Source organism: Phlebotomus argentipes, unplaced genomic scaffold, assembly GCF_947086385.1.
Source record: "Phlebotomus argentipes unplaced genomic scaffold, Phlebotomus argentipes genome assembly scaffold_18, whole genome shotgun sequence".
Taxonomy (NCBI): domain Eukaryota; kingdom Metazoa; phylum Arthropoda; class Insecta; order Diptera; family Psychodidae; genus Phlebotomus; species Phlebotomus argentipes.
The window spans coordinates 7,488,406-7,513,613 of record NW_026776177.1 but is presented as its reverse complement, the minus strand read 5'-3'; the positions used below and the strand labels follow the sequence as shown (position 1 = coordinate 7,513,613).

The 25,208-nt window shown below is 40.2% G+C and overlaps 3 protein-coding genes across 3 annotated transcripts; 1 reads left to right on the top strand and 2 right to left on the bottom strand.

The window, feature by feature from the left end:
• Window positions 1-1,025: 1,025 nt before the first annotated feature.
• Window positions 1,026-2,883, bottom strand: LOC132259342 (protein CDV3 homolog). The gene is made up of 4 exons (XM_059756929.1): window positions 2,605-2,883; window positions 2,271-2,543; window positions 1,439-1,698; window positions 1,026-1,384 (listed from the first exon to the last, which is right to left on the bottom strand). Exons 1-3 carry the CDS (start codon window positions 2,776-2,778, stop codon window positions 1,459-1,461), a joined length of 687 nt encoding a protein of 228 aa, XP_059612912.1. The 5' UTR covers window positions 2,779-2,883; the 3' UTR covers window positions 1,026-1,384; window positions 1,439-1,458.
• A 702-nt stretch (window positions 2,884-3,585) lies between these two features.
• LOC132259942 (general odorant-binding protein 66-like) lies at window positions 3,586-4,684 on the top strand. Its single transcript, XM_059757780.1, has 4 exons — window positions 3,586-3,725; window positions 3,789-3,833; window positions 3,903-4,034; window positions 4,241-4,684. Exons 1-4 carry the CDS (start codon window positions 3,675-3,677, stop codon window positions 4,631-4,633), a joined length of 621 nt encoding a protein of 206 aa, XP_059613763.1. The 5' UTR covers window positions 3,586-3,674; the 3' UTR covers window positions 4,634-4,684.
• Window positions 4,685-14,274: 9,590 nt separating this feature from the next.
• On the bottom strand, window positions 14,275-23,891 carry LOC132259477 (mid1-interacting protein 1-like). Its single transcript, XM_059757120.1, has 3 exons — window positions 23,330-23,891; window positions 17,966-18,107; window positions 14,275-16,706 (listed from the first exon to the last, which is right to left on the bottom strand). Exons 1-3 carry the CDS (start codon window positions 23,371-23,373, stop codon window positions 16,182-16,184), a joined length of 711 nt encoding a protein of 236 aa, XP_059613103.1. The 5' UTR covers window positions 23,374-23,891; the 3' UTR covers window positions 14,275-16,181.
• Between the last annotated feature and the right edge of the window lie 1,317 nt (window positions 23,892-25,208).

Here is a 25,208-nt window from a genome sequence, read left to right as displayed (position 1 = left end):
TTTCTTTGTGCGTCAAGTGTCGTTAACCCATTAGAGATGGCAACACAGCTTCAATATCAACAATTCCCACTGTTGTTCTGTGAATTGCTTCATTAACCCTTAGATAAAGTTATTAATTAGCAGCGTTGTCAGCATTCTCATATGCAAAAGATCGAATTCCGCTTGTGAGGCTCTTTCTTACATAGTTTCTTATCTAAATACCACTCATCGAAATAAACAAATGATCCCTTTTATGCACGAATTGTTTTTTTTTACATTAATATAAGCCTGGAATACATAAAGAGTGTGGAAGAAAACTTTAAAATTATAACGTTATTACGTTTTTCTTTTCACAAATATGTTTTGAAATTCATCAATGAATCATAATTAAGTCCGTGTTTAACTTGGTATGCTTTTCCATAGATAAATTTCTGATAAAGCTAAGATTCTTTTAAACACTATTTTATGTTCAACAAGTCGCAATATTGTATGGGAAATTGAGTTTTAAGAGAATTTCCCAATCATGTTTCGTGTTTCACCGTTAACGGTCATTTCGATTAGCCGAGGCACAAATTCATCGTTGAAGAAGTCCGACTAGCGCGCCTCTACCCGCGGTCACTGACATTAAGGCTGTTGGCGGGAAAATACTAAGTTCTTCTCGAGAAGCCTTTGTCTAGATTTTTGCCCTTATCTTTTCGTCTAATTGACCATTTCTGCATACCTTGGGTTCAAATGAAAGGTACTTAAATACTCTGCAAGTTTGTAGAACTGCCCAAAAACCCTTCGAAGCGAGATCTCTCAATTCCAGGGACGATTTAGCCTTTGTGAGACAAATTACCTGTCTTGCGAAGGAATTACAGTAATTACTGAAGTCACTCTGGAGACAACCTTTGAGGCAATTAGGCTGCTGATACCTTCCAAATGGCAGAAGCAACGAGAGGGAAAGAGAAAGAGTGGATAAAACTCATAGGCGTTTAATCAGCATTTAGAGAGAATTTTCTTTTTTTTTTTGATAAATGCAGAGCTGAAGTGATTTTTCCCAAATATATCACGATATTTTATTCAATATATTTTTTTTCATTCAATTTGCTGTTTAGTAGTTCCATTATACACCACACACCACTTTGAATTGTATTTATGCCTTCATTTCTCATTCCTATCTATAAATTTCTCTGCAGCCCTTTGTGTGCCCTTGAATTCAGGAATTTCTCTATCAAATCTTCTTTATAATTAGTTTTTTAGTGTTTCAACTGTTGAATCTCGAAAGTAGGATGCAATTGTCGCTTCGCAGGATCACTTTAGGCTCTCTCTCGGGTCTCAACGATTACTCTATCAGTTTCTCTGTGATATAATAGTGTCTGTCTCTATGCAATGACGAAGCGCCTTCGGGAAAATCATTGTAAATCTGCAAAGGCACGGTTAGACAGTGACCTAGAGCTGCGTCGCGCGCGCGACTTACTTGCAAATTGTCATAAGATTCTAGCTAGCATCTCCAGCCAGGGAGTGGAAACGATTTCCTATAGTCACGGGCGAACTCTTGGCCACTTCCGACGGCCGCGCAGACCGGCTGCCGTGCTTCACTTCCTCGAAGCCGGGGTCCAGCTTCTTCTTGGGCGCTTCTGGCTTGGGCGGGGCGGCGCCGAGCGACGGGAAGTACTCTTCACTCGAGATGTCCGGCGCCACGCGGCTTCCCATTTCGCGCAACTTCACCTTGGCCAGCTGCAAAGACAGTCATTAGGGAAATAAAGTGATGGTGACAAAAGAAAAGGGTGTTCTTGAAGTGATTTTCCCAAGACAAGTCTCGAAACTAATGCAAATCAAAGTCAATGCCTAAACTTACGTCTTATTTTCGACTTAAATTAAGTCATTCTGTCATGCTAACAAAATTCTGAAGTATGCTAAAAGCTTAAGAAAGCAATTTTCTCAATATTCCAAAATATCGCGTGCAAATTAGGAATTTTCCAATCTTATTTCCCAAAAATACTTGTTTTCAAATCAAAATGGGCTGAAATTAAGCCTGAAATCTAGAATCTGCCTAAGAATTGTGACTGAAATCAGGGGATAAATCAATCTTAACCACTTTTCTACCTGAAAAGTCATACTTTGTCCTTTGAATTTGAGTATTTCTAAGAAAGGATTGAATGTTCAGACCATTTTTCACCGGAAAAAGGGATAATCTAGTTGAAAAATCATGATTTCAGTCAAGGAAAACGGTTCTCGGCGGAACTTTCTTCGGATTTGAGGGCGAAATGCACTTGATTTGGGGCTCATTTGCCTCCGGGGCTACTCACGGCGCTCTGGAGAGCCGGCGGTCTGTAGATTTTGGGCTCTGCGGGCTGCGTGACCACCTCCTTGGGTGGCGGCGGCGGAGCGGCGCCCTCCTTCACGGCCTTCCAAGGTCCCGTTTTGCGATCGCTGGCCTCGGCGTTGCCCTCTGTGTCGTGCTGCGCCTCGGAGCCCTGCTCGCCGTCCACGTTGTGCTCTTCTTCGCTGAGCGTCAGCTGGCCGAGCTTCAGTCCTGAGTAGTCCTTCCGCTCCTCCTCGAAGTCCTTCCACTCGTCCTCCTGCCCAGAACATCACCCATTAGCCACGCAATCCCGACGCCCCGTAGCGCCCCACACTCACCCTATCTTGACTGCTGAACTCCTCCTCGTTGCCGGGCGCACGAGTCTTGGGCTTCGTGTCCAGCTTCTTTGACGTGTCCTCGAGTTTCTTCACGAGGTCGTCCGCCGTGGTGAATTTCTTCACTTTCGACTTCTTCTTGTCCTTCTTGGCAAAGAAATCATCCAGATCTGCCATTTTCACCGATTTCACACCCTGCAATGTGGGATTTCTGAAAGGAATTCCAGCAAATTTGCTAAACCTCAAAAACGCGACTGCCGTTTCCGTGTCACACTGACAAGTCGATGAAGCGCGCGCGATGACGAATCGATGAGACGCAGCGCCTCTGGCGGAATAAGTCTGCGAAAGCACGTTTGAATGATTTCTGTTATACTCGCAATGACTGAGAATTTTCCGCCACACCTCGAATTTCCATGAATTTTCAATGAATTCACCAGTAAAATGAATTTTAATTGTAATTTTTATCATTACTTTAATTGAAAATTTTTCATCTTGCTGAACTTGAATGCTTTTTGTGAAAATTCACAAATTTTCTCACAAAATTCCTGACATTTCATTAACATATTTCAAGCTCAATATTTTATAATAGTCCTCAAAAAGTCCAAAAGCTTACAATATTATCAAAAATAACATGAAATAAATGACTGAAACCGTCAGAGACGGAAAAAGCGATCATTGGCGTTTTTTACTGGACGGAAATGTCGTGTTATGAGCAATTTCCGACAATTTTCCACTGAAAAATAGTCTGAAATAAAATGATGAGTTGTCACGTTACAGAACAAAGGATCGAAGCCTAACATTTTCAGCAAATACTCGAGGAGGGAAGATTTTTCAATGAGTTTGTTTATGGCGATGATCACTCATCGCGAGCAATATTTCTGCAATTCTGCGTATTATTTTAATTTGCCGAAAAATAATCAAATTTGTCTGTTGGTATTTGACAAAATTACCTTTTTACCATGGCCCTGGGGAAATGGGAAAAAAGCCTGACATTGAATTTCTGTGTTATAAAAGCGATCCATTGGGCAGATTGGAGAGAATTGTGCAGAAGAGTGTTGTGAAATACAGTGGAAATGCAGAAATATCTTGTGATCGGCTTCGTGATTGTGGCTTTGGCGTGCAATGTGAGTGATTCAGATGGAAATGTGCCTGTAATTATTATTAAACATTCTAAAAATCCTCCACAGGCCACAAACGTCGATGGAAAGGACTGTGTTCCGCCTAATAAAGCTGTAAGATTGCCCTGAAATATTTTTATTTCTGTGAAAATTGAAGGTAATTTGTTTGCTTTCTCCGGGCAGAATCCCAAGGAATGCTGCCACTTCCCGCGTCCCATCAATGATGAAAACTTCCACAAGTGCGTAGAGCAGTTTGGCAAGCAGTCGCACAGGAATCTGGAGGCTGTTCAGTCCGGAGGTCCTGAGAGAGGATGCGTGAGTAGAGCCCTGTGTCTAGAATTGCAATGAAAAATTGACTTGAACCAAAATACTTGGCAGAATATTGTTGAATTTTCGGTAGCATAAAGAAAATCTCTTAGTGGCCAGTTTGCGGCACACAGAAGAGTCTCGTTATCAGTTCCATGAAGTGTGGAAAGCGGGTTTTTTCCAACTATAGTCGCTAATAATTCTTCGTCTTGCAGTGCGTCTCTGAGTGCGTGATGAACTCCACGGGCGCCATTGTGGACGGCCACATTGACGCGGGCAAGATGAAGAGTATGATGAAGGAGGCTGCCGGCGACGCGGCGGCAGATTGGGAGCCTGTGCTGGAAAAGATGGCCGAGAAGTGCTTGGCCGAAGCCGAGTCAAAAACCGACGAGTTCGAGAAGATCATGTCTATGCCGCCACTGAATCCCGACGATCGCGTCTGCAATCCCAAATTCGGCTTCCTGATGGGCTGCTTCATGAAGGAGCTGTACCAGAACTGCCCGGAAAAGATCTTCCAGAAGGACAAGCCCGAGTGTGTGGAGCTCAAGGCGTACATGGCAGACTGCCCGTACCCCAAGAAGAAGCTGGAACTGACCGAGGAGGAATAATGACTCTCATCGCCACACTTTGTCTCTTTGCGGAAATTTCAAATAAAAAGCTGTGAATGTACATTTTGAGCTCGAAGCTTAGCCGAGGCGCTTTTCTCTTAAAATAAGACTACGCTGAGCACCAGCGCTGCTCAAATGGTGTTCTCGATTCTCGACCTTTGGCACTCTTTCTCCCTCTGCAAAAGGCAACTAACGAGCCTGGATGACACATTTGCACGTAAGTGAAATGAGAAAAAGTCATCTTGGGTTTGACGTAATGGTTATTTTCCGCATTTGCGCACTTTTAAATCAATATACGCGGAAACATACGAATGCAAATGTAATTAGACGATTAATTAATGAATTTTGAATACAAATTTGCTTGGGAAATTTCTCGGAACGGGGCAGAAAAAAATGTAGCAACTTTGTAAGGGAGAATCGCAAAGTCAAAAGTGCAAATTAACATATTTTACATAGAATCCAAGGAATTGATTAACCCATTAGATCAAAGCAGTAGAATTTCTTATTCCGATATATTCATATTCAGCGACTTTGCGAAGGAAGAAAAGTGTGTGTGTTTTTTGTCACAGAAAATGATTGGCAAAATCTAATGTTGTCCCTCAGTTGCACAAGTTTAAAATTAAAATGCCTTTGAATGTCCGTGAGTTTAAAGTTATGTGAATAGCATTCTTTATGCATGTCTCGAAAATATATCTTATTTTGCACAGATTTTGCACTCTTTTCTTGGATTTCCAAATATTTCTATATGTTTTAAGTTCAAAGAAATTCCCTGAATATTTAAAATCTTTGAATTTACTGTCTTTAATGAGTAAAAGCACAAGAATCAACCAGAATGATTAATGTTTATTAATTGTATAACACTCAAATAGCCATAAAACTATATTTAAAGCATTAAGATTTATCATCCATATTATTGTTATTACGTTAACGATTAATCTTGTTTTACTCAAACATTATGATTGCCAAAGATTCCCAAAAATCATATAACTTCAATGCGCACAAATAAATTCAGCGAACCGAAGTTTGCAAAACAACAGAGCATTTTCACACTTCATTTCCTTGATTTGCATGCGTTTTTTTCAAAGTGCACAATTGTTTAAGCACAAAATTGTGTTTTTCGCTCAAATTTGTAGCAATTTCTTGTAAAAGAATGTCTTTTAGCATGGTTAACATTCACTCTGGGCGTCGTAATACATTACGTTAAGAATTATTGCACTAAGATCAGCAGAAGACAATGAATTTGATCTCCTAACTTGGGTATTTCTTCACACATTCCGGGAAACCATGAAAACCTCAAATCCGCTTTTGGCAATGCGTCAAACCCTGGGCATGAAATCATTGAAGAGGCCATTTTTCAGCTGTCGAGATTACAATCGATGCGCACTTGAAGGTCCTGGAGGCGGACTTTTTATCGCGATGCACAATTAATTGAGGAAGTGCGATGACGAAAGCGCGGAGTTTCTTGTGCGTTCGCCCATCATGAGTGGGACAATTTGGCGACGTGAGGGCATTCATAGTGCGGCGGGATTATTCAATAAGTGCGCCTGAAATGGCTCATGGAGTTTAAACCGGAGTTTCACCGACTTCCTCCATATCAGAGAGTACAAAGATTTTTCAATTATACAACGCCGCGGCCCCGATACAATTCGGTGGGATTACCAGCGAAGTAGGTTGATTGGGTGAAATCACAGACTGGTCTGGGCGAATGGAGAGAGAAAAAAGCGTCTCGCTGGAGGAAAACGCACACGCAGACCCAGTCAAAACGTGAACTTTGTCTCCCTGATTGATTCCATTCCGCGTCTCGGCCAGTGATAAGACGCGCGCGCGCGCTAGAAAGTGATCTTCACTGTGATCTTATGCAATGCGGATCACGTGGATTTGCAGTGACTTCGCCCACGCGCCGCATTATGCTCGTTTTTGTGAGAAAGATGGATTTATCTGCTCCCAATCAATGTCACCGAGTCCATAAATTAGTCAATATTGAGCCAAGGGGGATCAATTGATCGAATATGAGCGGAAATGGTGTACGCCTCATCGGAAGAATAAAGGACTAGAAGTGTTTAAATATTCAATCCTCAATTTTCAATGCCTTGATCGTCTTGATAATGCTTTTCTAGGTTATGCAACTAACTTAAGTCAAATTCAGCGACTAAATGGCATCTATTGCTGAGTTCTTTCAAGCTCAAATCAAATCAATTCAATGAAGAACGAAATGAAAAACGCTTTAAAGTCAAACATAACCTCAAAAATTGAACAATACAAGGCATTTCCTCTGATTTTACTGTTTTGAGTAAAAACAGTATAAACAAACGTATTGATACACTCGCATTTTGAAACACATTGAAATGCTTATTTTATAACCACACTTCAGCTTCTTTAGATTCCCAAAATTACGATCTTTCTAAAAAGCAGTCTAAGAAATGTAAAATGCATTTTTTTTACACACTTGAGAAAGTACGTGAAGTGTCAAAGAATGCAAAGTTAAATGAGATTTAGAAGTATGGTGTACAGATTTTAGTCTATTTTATCCTCTCTTGCGTCGAGCTTTTTGTTCGCCGCGCCGACGTTTTGTCCACGAGAACTTCGCAGTCCCGCGACCACAAAATGCTAATTGGCGCTACTGGCTTCGCGCGCGGCAAAGCGGATCGGCGGAAAAGTGGCGGGCGTCGCTGCGTTCTGATTAGAAGCTTCCTCTGGCGCGCATTCTGGTCAGTGTTACGCCGAGCGACACATTTCCTGGCAAGATCACCTCCCGCGGTGGACAAGGAGACGCGCTGAAAGTAGCGCTCGATGTTTGCTTTTAATTGGGTCATTGAACTACGAATGCTCAAGAGCTCTTCTTGGAGGCCGAACACTATTTGCCTCATGTATCGCATTCGATTATGTATGCTAAAATGTGCGACTTCTTGTCAATAAAACGACGATTAATATTTTCATGAAAATTGACGATCGAGCGCCGTTGAAGGTAATTTGAAATAAATCTTCAATGATTTTCTTTGTATTCGATCATATTTTCAAGGGGCAAAAGCTCAAAATACGGAAACATGAAATTATTGAAATGTGTTTTAGAAAATTAGATAATTTTTCATATTGTGTTTTTTTGTTAATTGCGCGGTGTCTTGAAGATCACGGTAGAAAAGTCATGAAATTCATAAAAAACTATGCTCAATGATTGAACTTTGGTTCTGTAGTGTTGGGATTTTGAGGGACAACTTTGGAATATGCTAAAAACAATTCAAAGATGAACTTTGTATCTAAATTAAAGCCTTTTCATAATAGTTTCGTTTCTAAATCTCCAAATTCATTAGCATAACAGTCTCATTTAATACGTAATAAATACACAATCTATCATAATTGTTTATTTCTTCTCTTCGACTTCTTGGTTTTTTTTCGGGACAATGACTTGATCTGTCATGTGATTTCACATTGTTCTATTGATGGAGAGAAACTTGAAAATCCAGAAAGCATTTCGACGAAATTTGGAACATTCTTCCACGAGGCAAATTTCAGAATAGAATAGAGTGAATCTTGTTTCACGATAATGAAACGTGTTTTCCTTGTTAGATTGTGTATTGAAAAGGAATTTATGTGTGTTCTTAAGCACGTAAGCCATCTTTTGTATGCACTTTGGGACAATCTCTTGAGCTGACTTTCGCTGCAAGATATCGATTGTAATGCTTCTAATCGCGCACCTAATCCTCAATTTTCACTGGGAAAATCAACAAGTTTATCAGCTTTATCAGCCACACTTTCAGCATTATTTATCTATTGGCTTTTTTCGGTACACCTTTATCAATCTGGCGAGCAGACTTCCAGGAAAAACAACGATTCCATCAGGGCTTTTCTTTCAATTCGTGACGACAATTGTAGCCATGATTTCAAGTTGCGCTCAAGAAGGTCACAAAATTCACTTTTCAGCGCATTTTCCGTTCATTTATTAAGAGGGAGAGAAGAGAGAAAGAAAAGTGAAACGACAGAGTGACATCAAGTTTGGCAATAAGAAGAGTTCACGAAATCCACGTGAGTCCACTTGATGCGGATTTCAATTATTTTGATTTCCTCATTGTACAACAAGACCAGAATCAACATGCAAATTGTCTTTTCAGGTGCGCAGAAGTGATCACAGATGAACTCGTGTTTGCTTTCATGCGATCATGCTTAGAATTATGCTTGAAAAGTTGTGAAATTTACATCAAATATCATAGCAAAATTCTGCCGGTAAATGTTCACAATCACAGAACTTTTCCGATAATTTCGCGAAACTTCAACACTTTGGTCATTTCGGTTCTGGTTGGTGAGATCGGAAAACATGTGTTTTTTCTCCTCGATTTCGCTGATTAAATATTTGGAAGGATTCCCTCTTCGACAGTCGCCACTTTGGATGATCAACAAGAGAAAGAGGAATTGATTAAGAGAACGTGTCTCTTCTATGGTTTCTCAGCTACAATTCAATTAAAATCTGCGCATCGCTTTCGGTGAGTTGCTTTAGGAGGAGGAAGAGAAAAAATCAATCTTATAAAATGCGTCACCATTATTTTCGCATTTTCGTCTAAAAATATCATCATGTCGCTTTGGTCTTTGTTGTGCGGATGATCTTGCGCATTTGTAATGCTTTTTGCCATCACAATTGCCCACTCACGCCGCAAATTCATCATTTGTCTCCTCTCTGGGGACGATTTGTCGTGAATGAAGTCAGACTTTTAGGGACCATTGAGCGCGCGTATCTTTTTTATGGGCTCTCGCGCGCATCTTTGACCGAAAGTCAGAGACCTTCATCACGAATTTTACAGCGGCGACACGTGAAGAGGCTGGTTTTTCCCGAAGAGAAGCCGTCGGTTTTTTTCGAAATGTCTAATGGAAAAAACATACATAACATGATGAAATATCGGATGAAAATGCAAAATAGGACTGATGATGCTCTCTTCCCGTTGATCTCGCGCCTTATCAACATGACCGATTGCGGTGAAAAACAACTCAAGCAACTCTCGAGGGATTTTTTCCGTCAAATCAGCTGTTCTTGCAGATCACACGCCTTGTTTTTCCACCCTTATCGCCGCCTCGCAACACTCCCAGTAATCCATTAAGCCGCCACGATCGCTAGTGATAGTGTCCAAGGGGGGCCGCACTTATCACTGCCATCCGCTGATAGCACTAATGACGGTTTCATCAGCACAAGCTGGGAGGGAGAAAGGTTCAACGGAGTCACAAACATCACTCCATTTCGCCCCAAAGCCACACTTGCTCAACTTCTGCCCTTGAAGGTGGACAAAAGTGACCCAAAAGACGAGTTTCAATACACTTTCAAGCTCATTGTCCAATTGTTCATATTATGATATTTTATGCATTGAAAGAGAGCACTGAAGGCTGACGCTTGTGCCACGTTTTCGCAAAATTGCTCTTTCGCTATGATTTTGAGGTCAAAATAGGTAAGACGCCGATTGCAAGGATAAATGAGGCTTCACAGATGCAAGACATTAGCGCGATTTATGGCATTTTTAATGGTTTTTTATATGGTTTTTTTTTTCATATGATAAATCAAAACTATGTTGTGAAGCTATTTTGGGATCTTTCTTTGTGTGCTTCGATAAATTAAGCCATCAAAATTTTAATTTGACATCAAGTCTCAAAACTTGAATTGATAAAAATACATTGAGAAATCCTGTAATCAAATCAAGAATCTTATGAAATTTTATGAGCCATTGTTTCACAGTGAAATATTTCAACAAATTCTCTTCTCATATCACTTGATGAAGGCTTGAAGAGAAATTGCGTTAATTCCTCATCAAAAGAACATTATATATTACATCAAAGACGCTCACTCTAAAAAAAAGCGCCCATTAAAATTTATCGCCATTGTCAATCATTTTCTCAGTGCGCAGAAATTCCCGGAAAATCGCTCCAGTTCGTGAATTCTGGTCAAAACTTTCCATGGAAATTAAACAGACATTTGCATAATTTACCTTCTCAAATGCGTAAGAGCAATTGTCATGTTTGTTTGTCGTCTTTTTTCATGCCTCTTTTCCCACTCAACTTCTCATAATATTGGCAAAGTGAAACTTGCTGAATAAGTATTCATCATTTCGGTGTAAGAAAGAGCGTTCTTTTCCGCTTTTACTATTAGCCGAGTGGGTTTGCAGAATAAATACATGACATAGAATCCTCACTTGAAGTCTCGAGATAGATGACGATCTGGAGACAAAGTGTCGCTTGTTTTGCGCGCTGTGGGGAAATTTGCTGATCATCGTGAAGATTCTCTCCGGGTTAGAACCCACTTGTCATGGCGATAAATTGGAAAAATAAATATTTGTGCCTCTGATTTCTGCCAAATTGCCATTATCCCAGTCAAAGAGGTGCAAAGCGGAGCTCCGTGCGCACAAAATCGCAATCTGTGCTGCGATCGCCAAAACAGCGCTCCATCACGCGATCACTGTTGGCACTAATAAAAAGCCACTTTGCGCTTGATAGAATCTCTCTCATCCGAGCGCTTTTGGACCAATTGTGGCGCTCGGAAATGGTCACACCACCCTGCATCTCCAGCTCTTCGGCAGCTGCTCATTGCGCTCTTCCGCTCTTGTGCGATCGCACCACAATCGCGAGATTTCTGCACATTTGCCCCACCGCGCATTCCGGCGAATCACTTCAATTTTCTACCGTTCTTACTTTCTTTCGCGATCAATTTCGTACAGCACGATCGCGCGGTCGCGCGGAACGCTATTATCATGTTTGCTCTTTCTCCAACTGATCTATGTTTTGGGAATGAAAACAAGAATGCAAACAGCAAGAAATTAGTGTCATTGTGATTACGCTTTGATCCCATTTTTTCTGTGCGGATAATAATTAACCCGCGAATGTGAATTCCATCTAAAATTGCTCTCAGCGCTGTTTCAAGTCGATAAAAACGGTAATTGATTTCCATTAAAACCTTTGATAATAACCTGAGGCTAGCTGAAAAACCACTGAAGGGAAAGTTTGTTGACGTTTTCCAACAAACTTCCGGCACTGAAGGGAAAATAAGAGTTTAAGCATGAGATCAGTGCACAATTGGGCGGGGCATCAGAATGGGCGTGGCTTGTTTGACTGTTTAACCCTTTGATATTTTTCCGACATTGAATTACACTTATCAAAGTGAATTGTGTTTTATTTGGCTTTATCAACACAATTTTGGATTTAAAAGGGTTTAATTAAAGAGCAGAAGTGCGAATTAGTCTTCTAAAATGGGTTAAAAGAGAAAAAAATCAGGAACCATAGAAACTCATGGAAAATGACAGATTTTTCGTGTACGTTCAATGTAATTATTTATTTCAGAACTACTTTTTATCAGTTTGTCACTGCAAAAGTAAAAGTATTGCCTTTTTAAGGTTGTAATTGAGCGATCATTGTGAGGGTTAAAATGTTGTTTCAACTCTTTTTTTTCAAGCAAAATTACTTCCATTCTTGATCAGGGAAGCGGAAATAATTTGAAAAATATTAAATGATGCCAAATCAGTCTCGCGATTGTTCAATTAGGAGGAAATTGCAGAATCAACGATAAATACAACTGACAAGAACTTGAGATAATCGTGCAATCACAAGATTATTCTAATGATCAACACGAAGAGCTTCGAGGAAGTTCCCTAAAGTTAACAAAAATGTGGCATTGAATGAATGATTTGGCGGTGTTTTTCTGCGCAGGGAAAAAACACCGCCGAGAGCTTTGACCCCTTTGAACCCGCGCCGAATGGCGAATGTCTCTCAATTTGGGTGGTTGATCTTGCTTTGAATATTTGGGCGATGCGAGAATGCACCTTTCAAGAAAGTGAAAGGAATCCAACGAGAATTGCTCTCGGATGAGAATATTATTTTAAAATTCAAGGTGTATCGAGAGGAAACGCAGATTTGAAGGATAAAGTGTGAAAATAGTCAAATCCACGGGCAAATTTGCGATTTCCGGCAACAGCCAAGCCATTTGCTGTGGTTTTTCTTCGGCTGGAAAGCGCGCAAGGTGTGAAGATTGAAATTCTCTACGCGATTTTGATGGAGAGAATTGCAGCTGATGTCCAAAGCGCGATTGCACCCGCGCGAGCACGTGTGAAGAAATTCATTTGACCTCAATTGAAAGTGTAGTTTTGTGCCAAATGCACGTCATACAACATTAATTTCGACTCTCTCTCACTCACTTCTCTTCAAATGGGACTCTTCACGAGCACGCGGGAAGGTCACATCATCATTATCTTCGCATGCAAATGATCGTCCAACTGCGCAGCAAATTTGTCCACCTGCGCCGCCAGGAAAATTTGCCAATCTCGTTATGCAGACACTGGAAAAGTACACAGACAGCATATGGCAAAAGGGCCATAGAGATTGTCGAGATTGTGGATGATGAGGAAATCGATGTAGGGGAAGCGCGGGCAGGTGAAATTGTGGCTCTGTTTTTTTTGGGGGATAATATCATTTCGCTTTCATGAATGGAATGCAATTGCAAAACGTGTGCAACTCTCGGGAGGAATTGCTGTGCGGCAAAAGGGGCAAAACTTTCAGGGAAATCACCTTTGGCCATTTCACAAGAGACTCTCTCTCTCTCTCTCCCACTGGAAGATGTTCATTCATCGGCTGCACTTTGGGAATTGAGCTTGACAGACGCGCGCGCGCGTCCGATTGGAATGTAAGCACATTTGGCCATAGAGCTTGCCAACCCTGAAGAATGTTGATCACAGATACTTCCAAGAAGATCTACTTTTTTCCACGCACCCACCTTGAATTAATTCCATTTGAGCTCGTTAAATATGCCACACCAGAGATCGCGATCATGACGCCATAACGCGAAGCGCAGCTCAGATGGAAAATTGGCTTGAATTTCCCAAGAAGCGCGCGCGCGCGCGAGCTTTTCGCTCCATTGCGAACTCCCATTTTCTCAGCAAGTGAAAATAACTGTTATTAGGTAATAGGATCGTTTAGTGCAATCGAGATGAAGAGGGGATTATCTCGCGATTGAGAACCGTTTGGAGCGAAATTGCACAACAAAGCGCGATCACCGTTTGGGGCTTTCCTCACTCTCACTCACCTCTCGCGTGCACCTTTATCACATAAGTGTCTCTTAGCTGGACACATTCTTCTCCTTATCGCATGGGAAAATGGCATGGAAAGTGTGCCGCATCTTTGGAATTTGGGTTTTTCCCGAAACTTCCAAAAAACCGTCAGAGTGTCTAAAAATGAGAAGCGCAGAAGCGAAAAGAGGTAAAAAATCAAGGTTGTAGATATTCAATGAGCTCTCGAGCGCGTCTCAAAGTGGATGGATTAGGAAATGCTCTCTCACTTCTGCAAGCGCTGCAATTCACCGCCTTTAAGTGCCTCTATTTAGTGGTTAAATCACTCAATATGCGACACAATTGATTAGAATGATTCTCTTCAAGTTCCATTCACACACTTTTTCGCGTTGCCGCTTGCCAACAGAAGCAAAAGAAGTGCTTAACGATCGAGTGCTTGAGTTGTTTTACTGAAAACATTGGAGAAAAAAACCATAACATTTTTGCCAAGGAATGACGAATTAACTCACCTGAATTTCCCCCGAAAAAAAACCACATTTTTCAAGCGGAATTCACTGAATTTGCTGGAAATAACGCAAAAGCGACGCAAAAAATCCAACCGCAAGTGAAAAGCCAATCTCTTTTTACAAGTTTTTTAACAAATTTTATTTTTAATTCATTATTTACAAATAAGGTTTTCATTTTCATAATCATTAATTTATCATCTCACTTTATATATCATCTTTACCCGCTTAATTTTATACAAATGTATATATATATATAGATATTAACATTTATAAGATTACAAAGAGGTTCTCCGAGGAAAGAAAGGTAAGAAATGCAAACATTTACAAAAAATAAAAGTAGTTTTCACTCTCTCGTTCATTTTCACATTTAATCGCATTCATCTTTGCTGTTTCATCTCTCTCACTCAAGAAACTCTCCTTTTATATGTTTTTTCTCCTCTAATTGCTAGTTATAATATGGTTTTATTTGGCTAGACACTATATTCTTGGCGCAGCTTAAATCCGCAAAAACCTGCCTCAGTAACGCTCTGTCCGTATTTTTCTTTTTGATAAAAAAAATTGCACTTTATACAAAATTTAATCAGGTATGACTAAATACACAATTTTTCGCTACATTCCCTCTTGTCAGAGCTCAACAGTTATGAGATTTCTTAGGATACGGAATGGATTACATCATATTTTGGTGTGTTTTTCTTTTTCTTTCATTGATACTCGAAGCACGGCATCAACGGCCCAAAAGCACAACACCTCCTTCCTCTCTTACACATTAGTTATCAACAACTAAACTTGACATTAAATAGCTCTGTGTTCTCCTTGCGATCATCGCGAGCAGTCATCTGCTTCACCACTTCTCAAAGAAAAAGCGCGCGTTGCAATTGAGAAAGAATCACTTTTCCCAATTCCAAAAGCCACTTACATAAATTCCATATACAATTAAATAAGAACTCTCATGTAAACCGTCTTCTATATTGTATTTTCAAGGCAACGCTTTTTCAACTAACTCTCCTATCCTCTCACTAAAATATTAATAAAGAATTTCTCATTAGAAATTAAAGCCGATACAGCGCATTTTCTACACTTTTTTTTCTCTCTCTCTCTCTCTTCACTCACACACACTCACACGCAATTCTTTAGCTATTCAACTCTTATATTGTTTGTCTATTGGCCAAGTTTTTTTTTGAAATTTGTGTTTCATCGAGCAGCAATTGCGAAAAGACGCGCGCGACGTGAGAAACTGAGCATTGTTCCTTTGCCAATCGATCTGCAATTCTCGTCCAGACTCTTCAAAACCACTTTCACGCTCTCTTTCACTCTTCATCTCAGCCATTTCACCAATATCCGAACATCTTAAGTATGAGCAATGTTTTCATTTTGAGAAATGTATTTCTGTGACTTGACTTCATTCGCACTAATTCAACACAAAAAAACACTTCACAGAGAGACAGTCGCTGGTCAATTGAATGCATGCAGACTTTGTTCACATTGTGTCTTGTTCGAATTCACTAAGAAATGCACAGCGAGGCATTTATGCGACCGCCAATGGGGCGGAGCTTCAGAGTGGGCGTGGCCAAAGTGCCTCACTTAAACTTAAATCTTCAGTACAGATAAAATCAATCATCAGTGCTTTCAACATTGCGACCAGCGACTGGAAAGGAAAAGTATATGAAGCTGGATTGTATAATAATTTATTAATGATCAATTGAGCGAAAATGACGTGAAAATAAGCGCAATTTCTCTCCACACGACAAAAGGAGTCCTCCAAAAAAAGGTTGAGGAAAAGACAGAGTGCAACATAAACGCGATTACTCCTCGCCAATTCACAGGTGAAGCTTTCTCAGTGGCAACTATTGGTTCCTCCTCGTCTCTCACTCTCTCTCTAAATATTATCTGTTCCCCCGTTATTCTTCACAGTTTACACGACTACAAAAATTGGGTGGTGGGCTTAGGGTTGGTACAATCTTGTTCTCTCCCTCAATCAGGCTCCCCCATTTGCTCTCACGCGCCGCCAACAACCCAACTTTATACTGGACCCACGTCGCTTTGGTACCGCGCAGTGAGATAGTTGGCCGCCTCCGTCATCTGCTCCAGGCTACGATAGAGGCCTAGCAGGTGTGTCCGGAACTGCTTGGCCAGCTCCTGACTCTTGTCCAGGTCGCGGCGACTCTCCGACTCGATGCCCGAGTCATTCTCATTGCTGATCTCGCTCTCTGAGTCGCTGAGCGTGCTCACGGAGTGGGAGGAGGACATGGAGATGGTGCTGGGCCTCCTCACGTGGCCCTTCACCGTCGCCTCCTCCTTGCTCACCACCTCCTCCTTTGCCACATTTGTACTCAACTCGCCTGCGCTCTTCTCCTGCTTCACCTCCTCGCTGGTGTCATTCCTGGCCCACAGCAGGTCATTCTTCACCAGATTCAGCATGTTGTACAGCTTCAGCAGGTCCGCCGAGTTCAGGTACTCGCGCACCGTGTCGCGCTTCTTGCTCTTCGTGTGGCCATGGTGGAAGGCTTTCGGCGAAACTGGAACTGTATCAGTGGAATCTCCCACCTGAAACAGAGACAAGAAGTCCGTCAAACTCACTGCTGCCACAAAACGGAAGTTGGACGCTTAGGCTTTGCACAACAGAGCGCCCGTGCGCGCGCCCATTAGTCACAATCAATGTTCAGTGCTTCCGAAGGGAAATCGGCACTTGGAGTAATTAGAGTCTAAAACGCCTCAAATAGACAGGAAATTCTGAAATGCCTCGCCATTAGTCTATGAATTTGCTATTTTTAGAAGCCTTTTCCACGCACATTCACTGTACTATGCATTTATTGACAAATTTATGACCAAAAATAGTGTCTTTTCGGGTCGTTTCTCCTCATCAGTCATTTACCTTCACTTATCTCTTTGCCAAGTGACAGATATCAAAAAATATTCCAAGGATGTCGCTTTAGAAAGGCGCTCTTGACCACAATCAAAATTCACATCAACACACATCTTTGCCCAGAAACTGCCCTGAATTTGAGGGAACAGACAATTGATAAGGAATTGATCTTTGTTCCAGAAAAATTTAATCTCTCTAAAACAAAGAATAATGGAAAAACAAAATATTCTTTTGAGCTAAAATTCAATTCAGAAGCGCTCATCTTTGATCGCAATTTAAATCACCTTCGTTTGAGTAAATTTTTAAACCAGTAAAACTGGTCTTCCATTAAAATTTGTCAAATATTCAATATATTAGAGCCTTTACAGCAGATTCTGTTCCATTGTGATTATTGATTGTACTTTTTATGCCCAGAAAAAAAGTATTTTGAAATTATCAGTAAAAATCATTTCATTTGTCGATCAATTTTTACAATCGTCAATCGACAATGAGCAATATATTATCCAGTTTTTCGCGGGACAGACAAGAATCTTATCACGCGAATTAATGTGACTCATCATGAAATATGTGTGAACATTTATCAGAGAATGAGAGTTTTATTTTTACTCTCCTGGCTCCATTCCTCAATTGCTAGATGATAAGATAAAAATTATGCAATTTATCACCTAAATCTCTCATTCCAATCAGTTCATACAATTAGCAAAGGCAAATTCATTAAAAAACCGTAATTTTCCATATGCTTCTCTCTCTTCAATTACTTTATCAATTACTCAGTCTTGTGTTAACAAACTTTAGCATTGAATTTCATTTTCTTATCTCTCACTTGGCAATTGAAACTCATAAACAATTATTCATTTTTCTCTCTGTTCAATTGAAACAAACCCCCATATGAAAGGTTATCGGTTTATTGGCACGTTTTAGCTGTTAAATGAAACCTCACCTGACGATCCATGAGGCGGGAGGGAACGAGTATGGTCTCATCCATGGCATTCACTGTCTTCACAAATTTCTCCATCACATTGATTATGCTTTGGTTGGAGAACTCCTGATCATCGTGACGAGCAATTCGTCTCAGACAGTTTCTGCAAAGAGAGAGAGAGAGAGAATTGCCTATGAAATTAAGACTGGCAAAAAGCGACACATTGACCTGCAAAGGAATTTCACAAATGCCCTCCAACATCAATCGACTATCCATCAAAATTAATGGTTATAGACTATTTTCGTGAATGAATTTGGTGGGGATTTTTTGCCATAAAATTCCACACTCACTTCCAATGTGAATGAAGAAAAAAATCGCATGAGTTGCGAATCATGAATTCGCTGATAAATGTTTCAAGTGTCAGCTGAGCCAGAACTCTCTAGCTCACACATATAGTTCTAAGTGGTGTGACTCAAATCGGACCACTGGTGACGTTCGCATTCACGCCACGGCGCAAGATTTCGTGTGTGAGTCAAAGAAAGAGAAGATGTGAGGAAATCGATGCCCTTTTTTCATGTCACAATCAAAACCTGACACACACTCAATTTCCAGAGGTATTTGGCATTGAACTTACATATCGTGTGGGTGTTTTGGGGCGCTCATCAAATTTCTCTCTTCTTCATTACACATTCCCATAGAGAAGGGAGTCGCGCAATCACGCCTGTGACTTCTTGACAGAGTCTCTCTTCTCACCCAGTGAAGAAAAAAAGCGCACACACAGTGCAAGAGAAGTTTCAGTAACACTTTGGCAAAGTGAAGCAATTTTCTCACCAATTGAATAATACAAATTAGTGCATGAAAAGCAATTGTATAATTTATTGCTGTTACTTCTCTCACAAGATCTCTTCTGTGACTTTTTTCTCCCTCTCTCGCCATTCACATGCCGAAAAAATTTTTATATTCCTTCTCTTTGACATAATGCGAAGAGACAAATTAACACATGAGCAGGAAGTAAAATCTATATTCTCCAATTTAACACATTCTTCCACACAGAGACTCTTTTGCGCACATTTTCGCGAAGAAAGAGCGTGAAATTAAAAAAAAACTCTGTCATGAGTATAATTACGCCTCTGAGAAGTGTGTATAAGGAGAAAAATTACCCTCTTTGACGTGCAATGCAGTGCATCATTAAGAATCCAGTGAGAAGCAGGTAAAGATTGCAAGACAACTTCTTGTTCCTCATATTACTCTCTTCGCCATATGCATATGACACACAACTCTGGAGAAATATCTCAATAAACTCCGTTGGCAATTAAGGTGCAACAGTCGCTGGTGGAAAAATTCCATTCATGAGTCGCAACACATCAGCGCGACACTGATCGATTCTGGATTGTTCTAGTGTTGAATTAATTATCAATTTACATCTCACTGCACGTGGTGTATTCCCAAATTCGGACTATTTCCGTGTAAACAATTCATATCAATACCTTTCCGTGCCACTGTAGCAGCTCAATCGGCGTAGAAAAATTCTAGAATACCATTACAATTAATCACAAATCGATTGACCTGGCAAACAGTCTAGAATATTTCCTTCTTTACGTTAAGTGGCACAACAAAGTGAATTTACCGTGCGGAGAAATATACCGTATATTTTCCCTTAAATGTCAAGAAGTAACTTTCACTTCAACGGAGATTCCAGTAAAAACTGCAGCATTACTTTCCAAGGCATTCCAAAAAGACATACTCAAGTACACTCAGAGAAAAGAAAGCGGGAATTTTAAGGGTCACCACACTGAGTTGCAACTGTTAACATTATCTCATGCACTTTACTCAGGTTATTTCTCAATATTTTATTTAGTTAAGAAAAGTTATGTTTCAAGGGATTCAAGCCTAAAAACATTAAGAAAAATCATTTTTAAACGAAACTAACTCAAGATTTGGGATTCAAAACAAGTTCCACTAAGAATTCCTTTCATCTTGCACAAGTTCTGGGTTCAAATCCAAATTAGAATTTATAAAACACAGTTTGTCTTTTGATATTTCTGAATAAAAATTTATAAAATGATGTAAAACAAAGACGGTAAATATTATTCTTTACAGTTCCTATCAAAAATATATTTTATAAAACTCGTTTTAATTTTCCAAAAAGAAACAAATTTTAAAATTCAGAAACAAGTAATGTTAACTTTTTTTTCATTAAAATAATTTAAAGATTGTGCTTTAATACAAGATTCACTATTAATTGCTTCCTTCTTGCGCAAGTTCTGAGTTCGAATCCGGGTTGGAATTGCTAAAAACCTTTTTTTCTTTTCATTTCTGTCAATTAAACTTGCTAAACTGAAGTGCAGGTCTGTCTCAATCACAAAAAAAACATTCTTTCTTTCTTGTTTACGAAGCAGTTTTGCAGAGAAGAAAATAAAGGAAAGTCCAGGACTTGACTATAGACCTTGGACACGGCGATTTCATATGTCCAAGACTACTCTTTTCTGCGCTTTTGACGTAACTTCGCACGCACAGTGACCAAAAAAACAGTACGCAAAGGAGAACAGCAATTACAAAATACACCGTCTTCCATAAATTCCCAATAAACTTCCTCGTATTAAAGTCGTGTTTAAAATACAAAAGCCTCAAGTCGTGACAGAATAAAATGCGAATCAATGCAAATTCACCCCAGGTTACACCACATTCAATTCACTTGTCGCAATACATAATTAAGTATACTTTGTCCACTTGTGAAAAGTGAGAAGTTCTAATTTAAATCTACACTTGTGAAAAAAAAATCTACATTGAATGTCTACTGAATATGCAAGTATTTTATAGGAAAAAAAACGCTCGCGCCAAGAGAGTCTTTTTGGCATCAATCAATTGTGATTTTCTCTCAGCGCACACTACCATCTAATATAGACAGAAATTTGACCTCGAATATTTATGTCTATTTAATTATACTCTCATACGAGCAATTCTTCACTGAGCCACGCAAAATGTGCGTCAATTACACAGCATTTCTCAATCGAAGCATCTTCAGCAAAGTGCAAAGAATTCAGCGCGCGCGCAGGAAAGTGGTGGAAATTTTGATACTCCGCAAATCACGCAGAGAAACAGAAAAAAAATCACATGAGTGGCTGTGAAGCTAAAAGTTTCAGAGGTATGAAGGCAAAATGACCAAGGTCAAGATAATTTTTGGAGTCCATCAATCACACACTGCAAAAGTGCGCCACTGAGAGAGCCTGAAAACAAAGGCCTGGAGATGAGATTTTGAGAGGAAAAGTGACTTTTATGTCCATTTCAGTCTGCAAACAGTCGTTATGCGCCCTCTTTGTTTACTTTTCGCATTTCTCCTCAAGAATATATACACATTCGCTGGCACAGTTGATAAAAAATCCGCACATGATGTAACGATCGTGACAGCGAGAGACAAAGTGTCAAAAGATAGGCGCAAGATGATGTAAATTTTTTCGGGGGCTTGTCCACAAGTCTACATTCGCTTTGGGAAAATGTATCTCTCTGCGGCTTTTACTCAATTGCTGTGTAGGTTATTCAACAATTGTTTACTATTCCGCATAATTTTTGGGTCAAATCGCACACAGACCAAAAGTCATCACCGGACAGATTAGGTTAACTCCCAAAAGTCTACGACCTACGATTTTTAAAAATAGATCTTCTTTCCCAAGAACTCATCATACACTTTCCCTCTCTGCGCTCGGGAACTTTGTTAATACGTTTCTCCTCTTTTTTTTTATTCCTTCTCCGACCCGAACATCGTCAGACATGGCGGCTGTGGACAAAGGTGAGAAATTCCGCGTGTAAATTGCAGATATTCAGGTTTCTCTATTGATTCGATCTTAAGCCTGATCACCTAAATGCCATATAGCGCACACTTTGCCACTCCGCCACCACACACAGCCTCCTCATCTACACCTGATACACTGGAAATATTTATAGCATTGCACAACGTGAGTTTTCAAGTTTTTTTTCTCCTCTCCCTCTTCGCGTCTCTCTTCCCTGTCCCACTCTTCACTCTCTCTCTCGCGCACAGCGAAGATTCGACCACGATCAATGGGTTTTCCAATGGAGAAGTGACCAGAAAAAAAGACGATCAGCTGATCTGGCTTTTATCGCGCTTACAGCTAATGTCTATTTATAATCAGTTGAAAAAATATCTGTTTCTCCGGGTTGGGCGATATTTTTCCACATTTTTTCCAGTTTTGCACACTCAATAGATTTTTTCAAAGCTCTCACGATGCTTTCTGGCAAGTAACTTGATCACATTTGACACTCAATTAACAACATCGTGTAAAGCAGAATATTAGATAGATCATTCTTTGGGATATTTTACAGACACGCCTCTTTTTTCTCAGGGTATTTTACTAATATTTCAATATCAATAATTATTCAATAGTTAGTGGAAAATTACACAAACGAATATCAATATAAATCATCGCCTTCCAAGTTCTCAACAGGACTTGATGAGGATTTTACGTAAATCTAAACGTCGTTAAACATAAGGATAACACTTGATTTTTCCTTTCTCCACTGCTAATTCACATAAAAACAAAATATTTCAAGATAAATATTAGAAATCTTAGATCTTTAGTACACATTCAAATTGAAAATTCATTGAGTAAATCTAGCTGGAAATGATTAAAATCCTTAAGAAATATGTTGACAACTATCAAAAATCACCTGTTATTGACAGATTCATCGGAAGCATCAAGATTCCCTTCAAATATACTTCAAATACTCTAAGAATCTCTATTCATGACTATCAATAGTTATGTGTAATATTGAAAGGTTCTCTCGATCGTGAATTTATTTGACATTTTTAAATCTTTTATGTATTCTTCACGTGAGAAACATAAAACATCATTTTGTCGGTGCGAAGACACAACCTGTTGGGATTTTATTGAGGAATAACTCACGATAAAATGAGTCTTAAAAAGTTCCAGCCCACATTACATCATTTCGCCGATGACTGGAGTGGAATTTTCATGGCAAAAGGGGTGATGAGAAGCCTAAGACGGCTTCAAACGAACATAATTTGAGCATTGAATTCATATATTGGAATGAAAGTGACAATTTGAGTATCATGTGTCAATTTTAATCCAATTGAACTTGATCTCTTTTCGAATGCCTTTCCAATTTTTCGTGTCTGTTCTTTTTTGGCCGACATTTGTAGTGCAGACGGAATTTCGGCTGCTTCGCCCCGCATGTCTTCGTCGCTTCCTATGCGCGGGTGTGAACACACCCTTTTCGCGCGGCGTTTTCTCTGAGTGTACTTCGCCAGCCGGAAGGATTTACTCGCCGCAATTTGGGGTGCTTTTCAGCGCCCTTCCCGCACGATTTGCCCCCCATCCACCACCGCGGAGGCTCTGCTCCCGCACTCACCGACTGTTCTCGATGTTGGTGGTTAAATCCGTGTAGCCGTTCATCTTTACCAGCTCCTGCCGTACTCCAGGTAGGACGAAGAAAATGTGACAGGCGAAAGGACGTGCAATGGGGCTGTGAGAGAAGTGCACTTGGCGGCACTTCGCGCGTTCTCCAACGCTGCGTGTATTGAATTATTTGGGTGTTCAAGAGCACACGAAAAACAAGGCAGACAAAAATTCACTGATGCCAAAATCCACACACAAAATGTTCCTCGCTTTCGGCAACTTCGAGGTGTTTCTCTTTCGGATTGCTCAATTGGGCGCGCACACGTAAGAAAAGGAAGGGATGCGATGGACAAAATGTGGCTATTTTTATGTAATTTCCCGTTCAATTGCGGGATACGTGTCACACGAGAACTTGTCTCCCTCAGCACATCGCGCACACAACACTGAATTCAGGGGCCTGAAGTGTATTTCTCAGGGCGGAGAAGCGAGCGACAAGTAAAAAAAATGGTCAAATGCAACCACCAACACTGTGACCAAGCCCACACACCAAGAGTAAACCTTCAGCCACGGAGCGTTCGGAGAAAACTGACGAGCCGCTCGTGCTTCGGCGCCTTTTATACCGAGCACTTCGGCTGCCGCTGGCGAAGCCGAAAAAAGTCAGGCCACAAATGCGGCGCGCTCATTGGACGACGCGCGCTGACAATCCAGCTGGCGGGCAATTTGAATCGAATGCAACGGTCTTTTTGTCTTTTTGCCCTCCGTGCGCGCGAAAATACAGTCGCGCCCCGGCAAGAACATCTGCACTTGACCATGATTCTCCGCACGATTGACGTCAGTGTGAGAAAAGTGGAGCTGAGCAGAAAAAGCTGTGATTGTTTTGCCATTCTTTGGCTACATTGTCAAAATTACCTCACTCACAAAACACTCCTGAATTCTGCTCATAATGACTGACGAGAATCTTCACCTTTCAATTGGGGTTCTGAGCAAAATTTTTGTGATGCTCGCTGTGATTCTTTCATTAGAGAAGAAACGCTTAGAACAATTGAGCGGAATGTATGATTTATTTAGGTTTAACCGGTTCAATAAAGAGAGGCGGATTCTTCCGCGTTTTATGTGGATTGTACAGATTTCACTTGAAACAAGACGAAATTATTTGCTTTAGCTCTTGCAATTTGCGATGAATTTATAGTTACAATAGAACAAACAAAAAGAAAGAAGTAAATATTGGTTAAGGTGTTGCGTAAACATTTAGAATTCAATTCTATGTGATTTGAATTGAACACGTTTTTGAATAAATACAAAAACCATGCAAAAAATGATTGATAAATTTTATTTCATAACAAGAAATAAATAATTTAATAATTTCTTGTACCTAATATTTAATGAATTTTGATAAATTAAGTGTTCTAAAGTCTTGTGCAAGTATTAGAAAAAGTATTTCATAATGAGAAACAAGATTACTTCCGCAGATTTTTTGCAAATAAATTTTATTATCCAAAACTTGCCTTGCAAAACACTGAATAAAACTGCGACTAAAGTTTATTGTTACCTTGCTTTATTGCGAGCTTAGAACACTGCGAAAGCCAGTTTCTAGATTCCATTCGAGTTTCCATAGAAGATCCTGACAGAGATCCAGAAGACAGCCTTGAATTGACGACTTTCCCACGCCAATTCGCTCAATTTGCCGAGCAATAGAGAAATCAGAGAATCACACAAGCATAATAGCGCGATTAAACGTGCATTAGCTTGCAATTTAGTTACTGGATAACGCAAGATTTCTGCTGAACTTGAATCTCATCAGTTCACTTTGTCCTCGCTCTCGAAAGCGAGCTTCTCTGCTGATTAGATGCATAAACAAACACGTGAGCTTGCAAATGAGATGAAAAGCGATG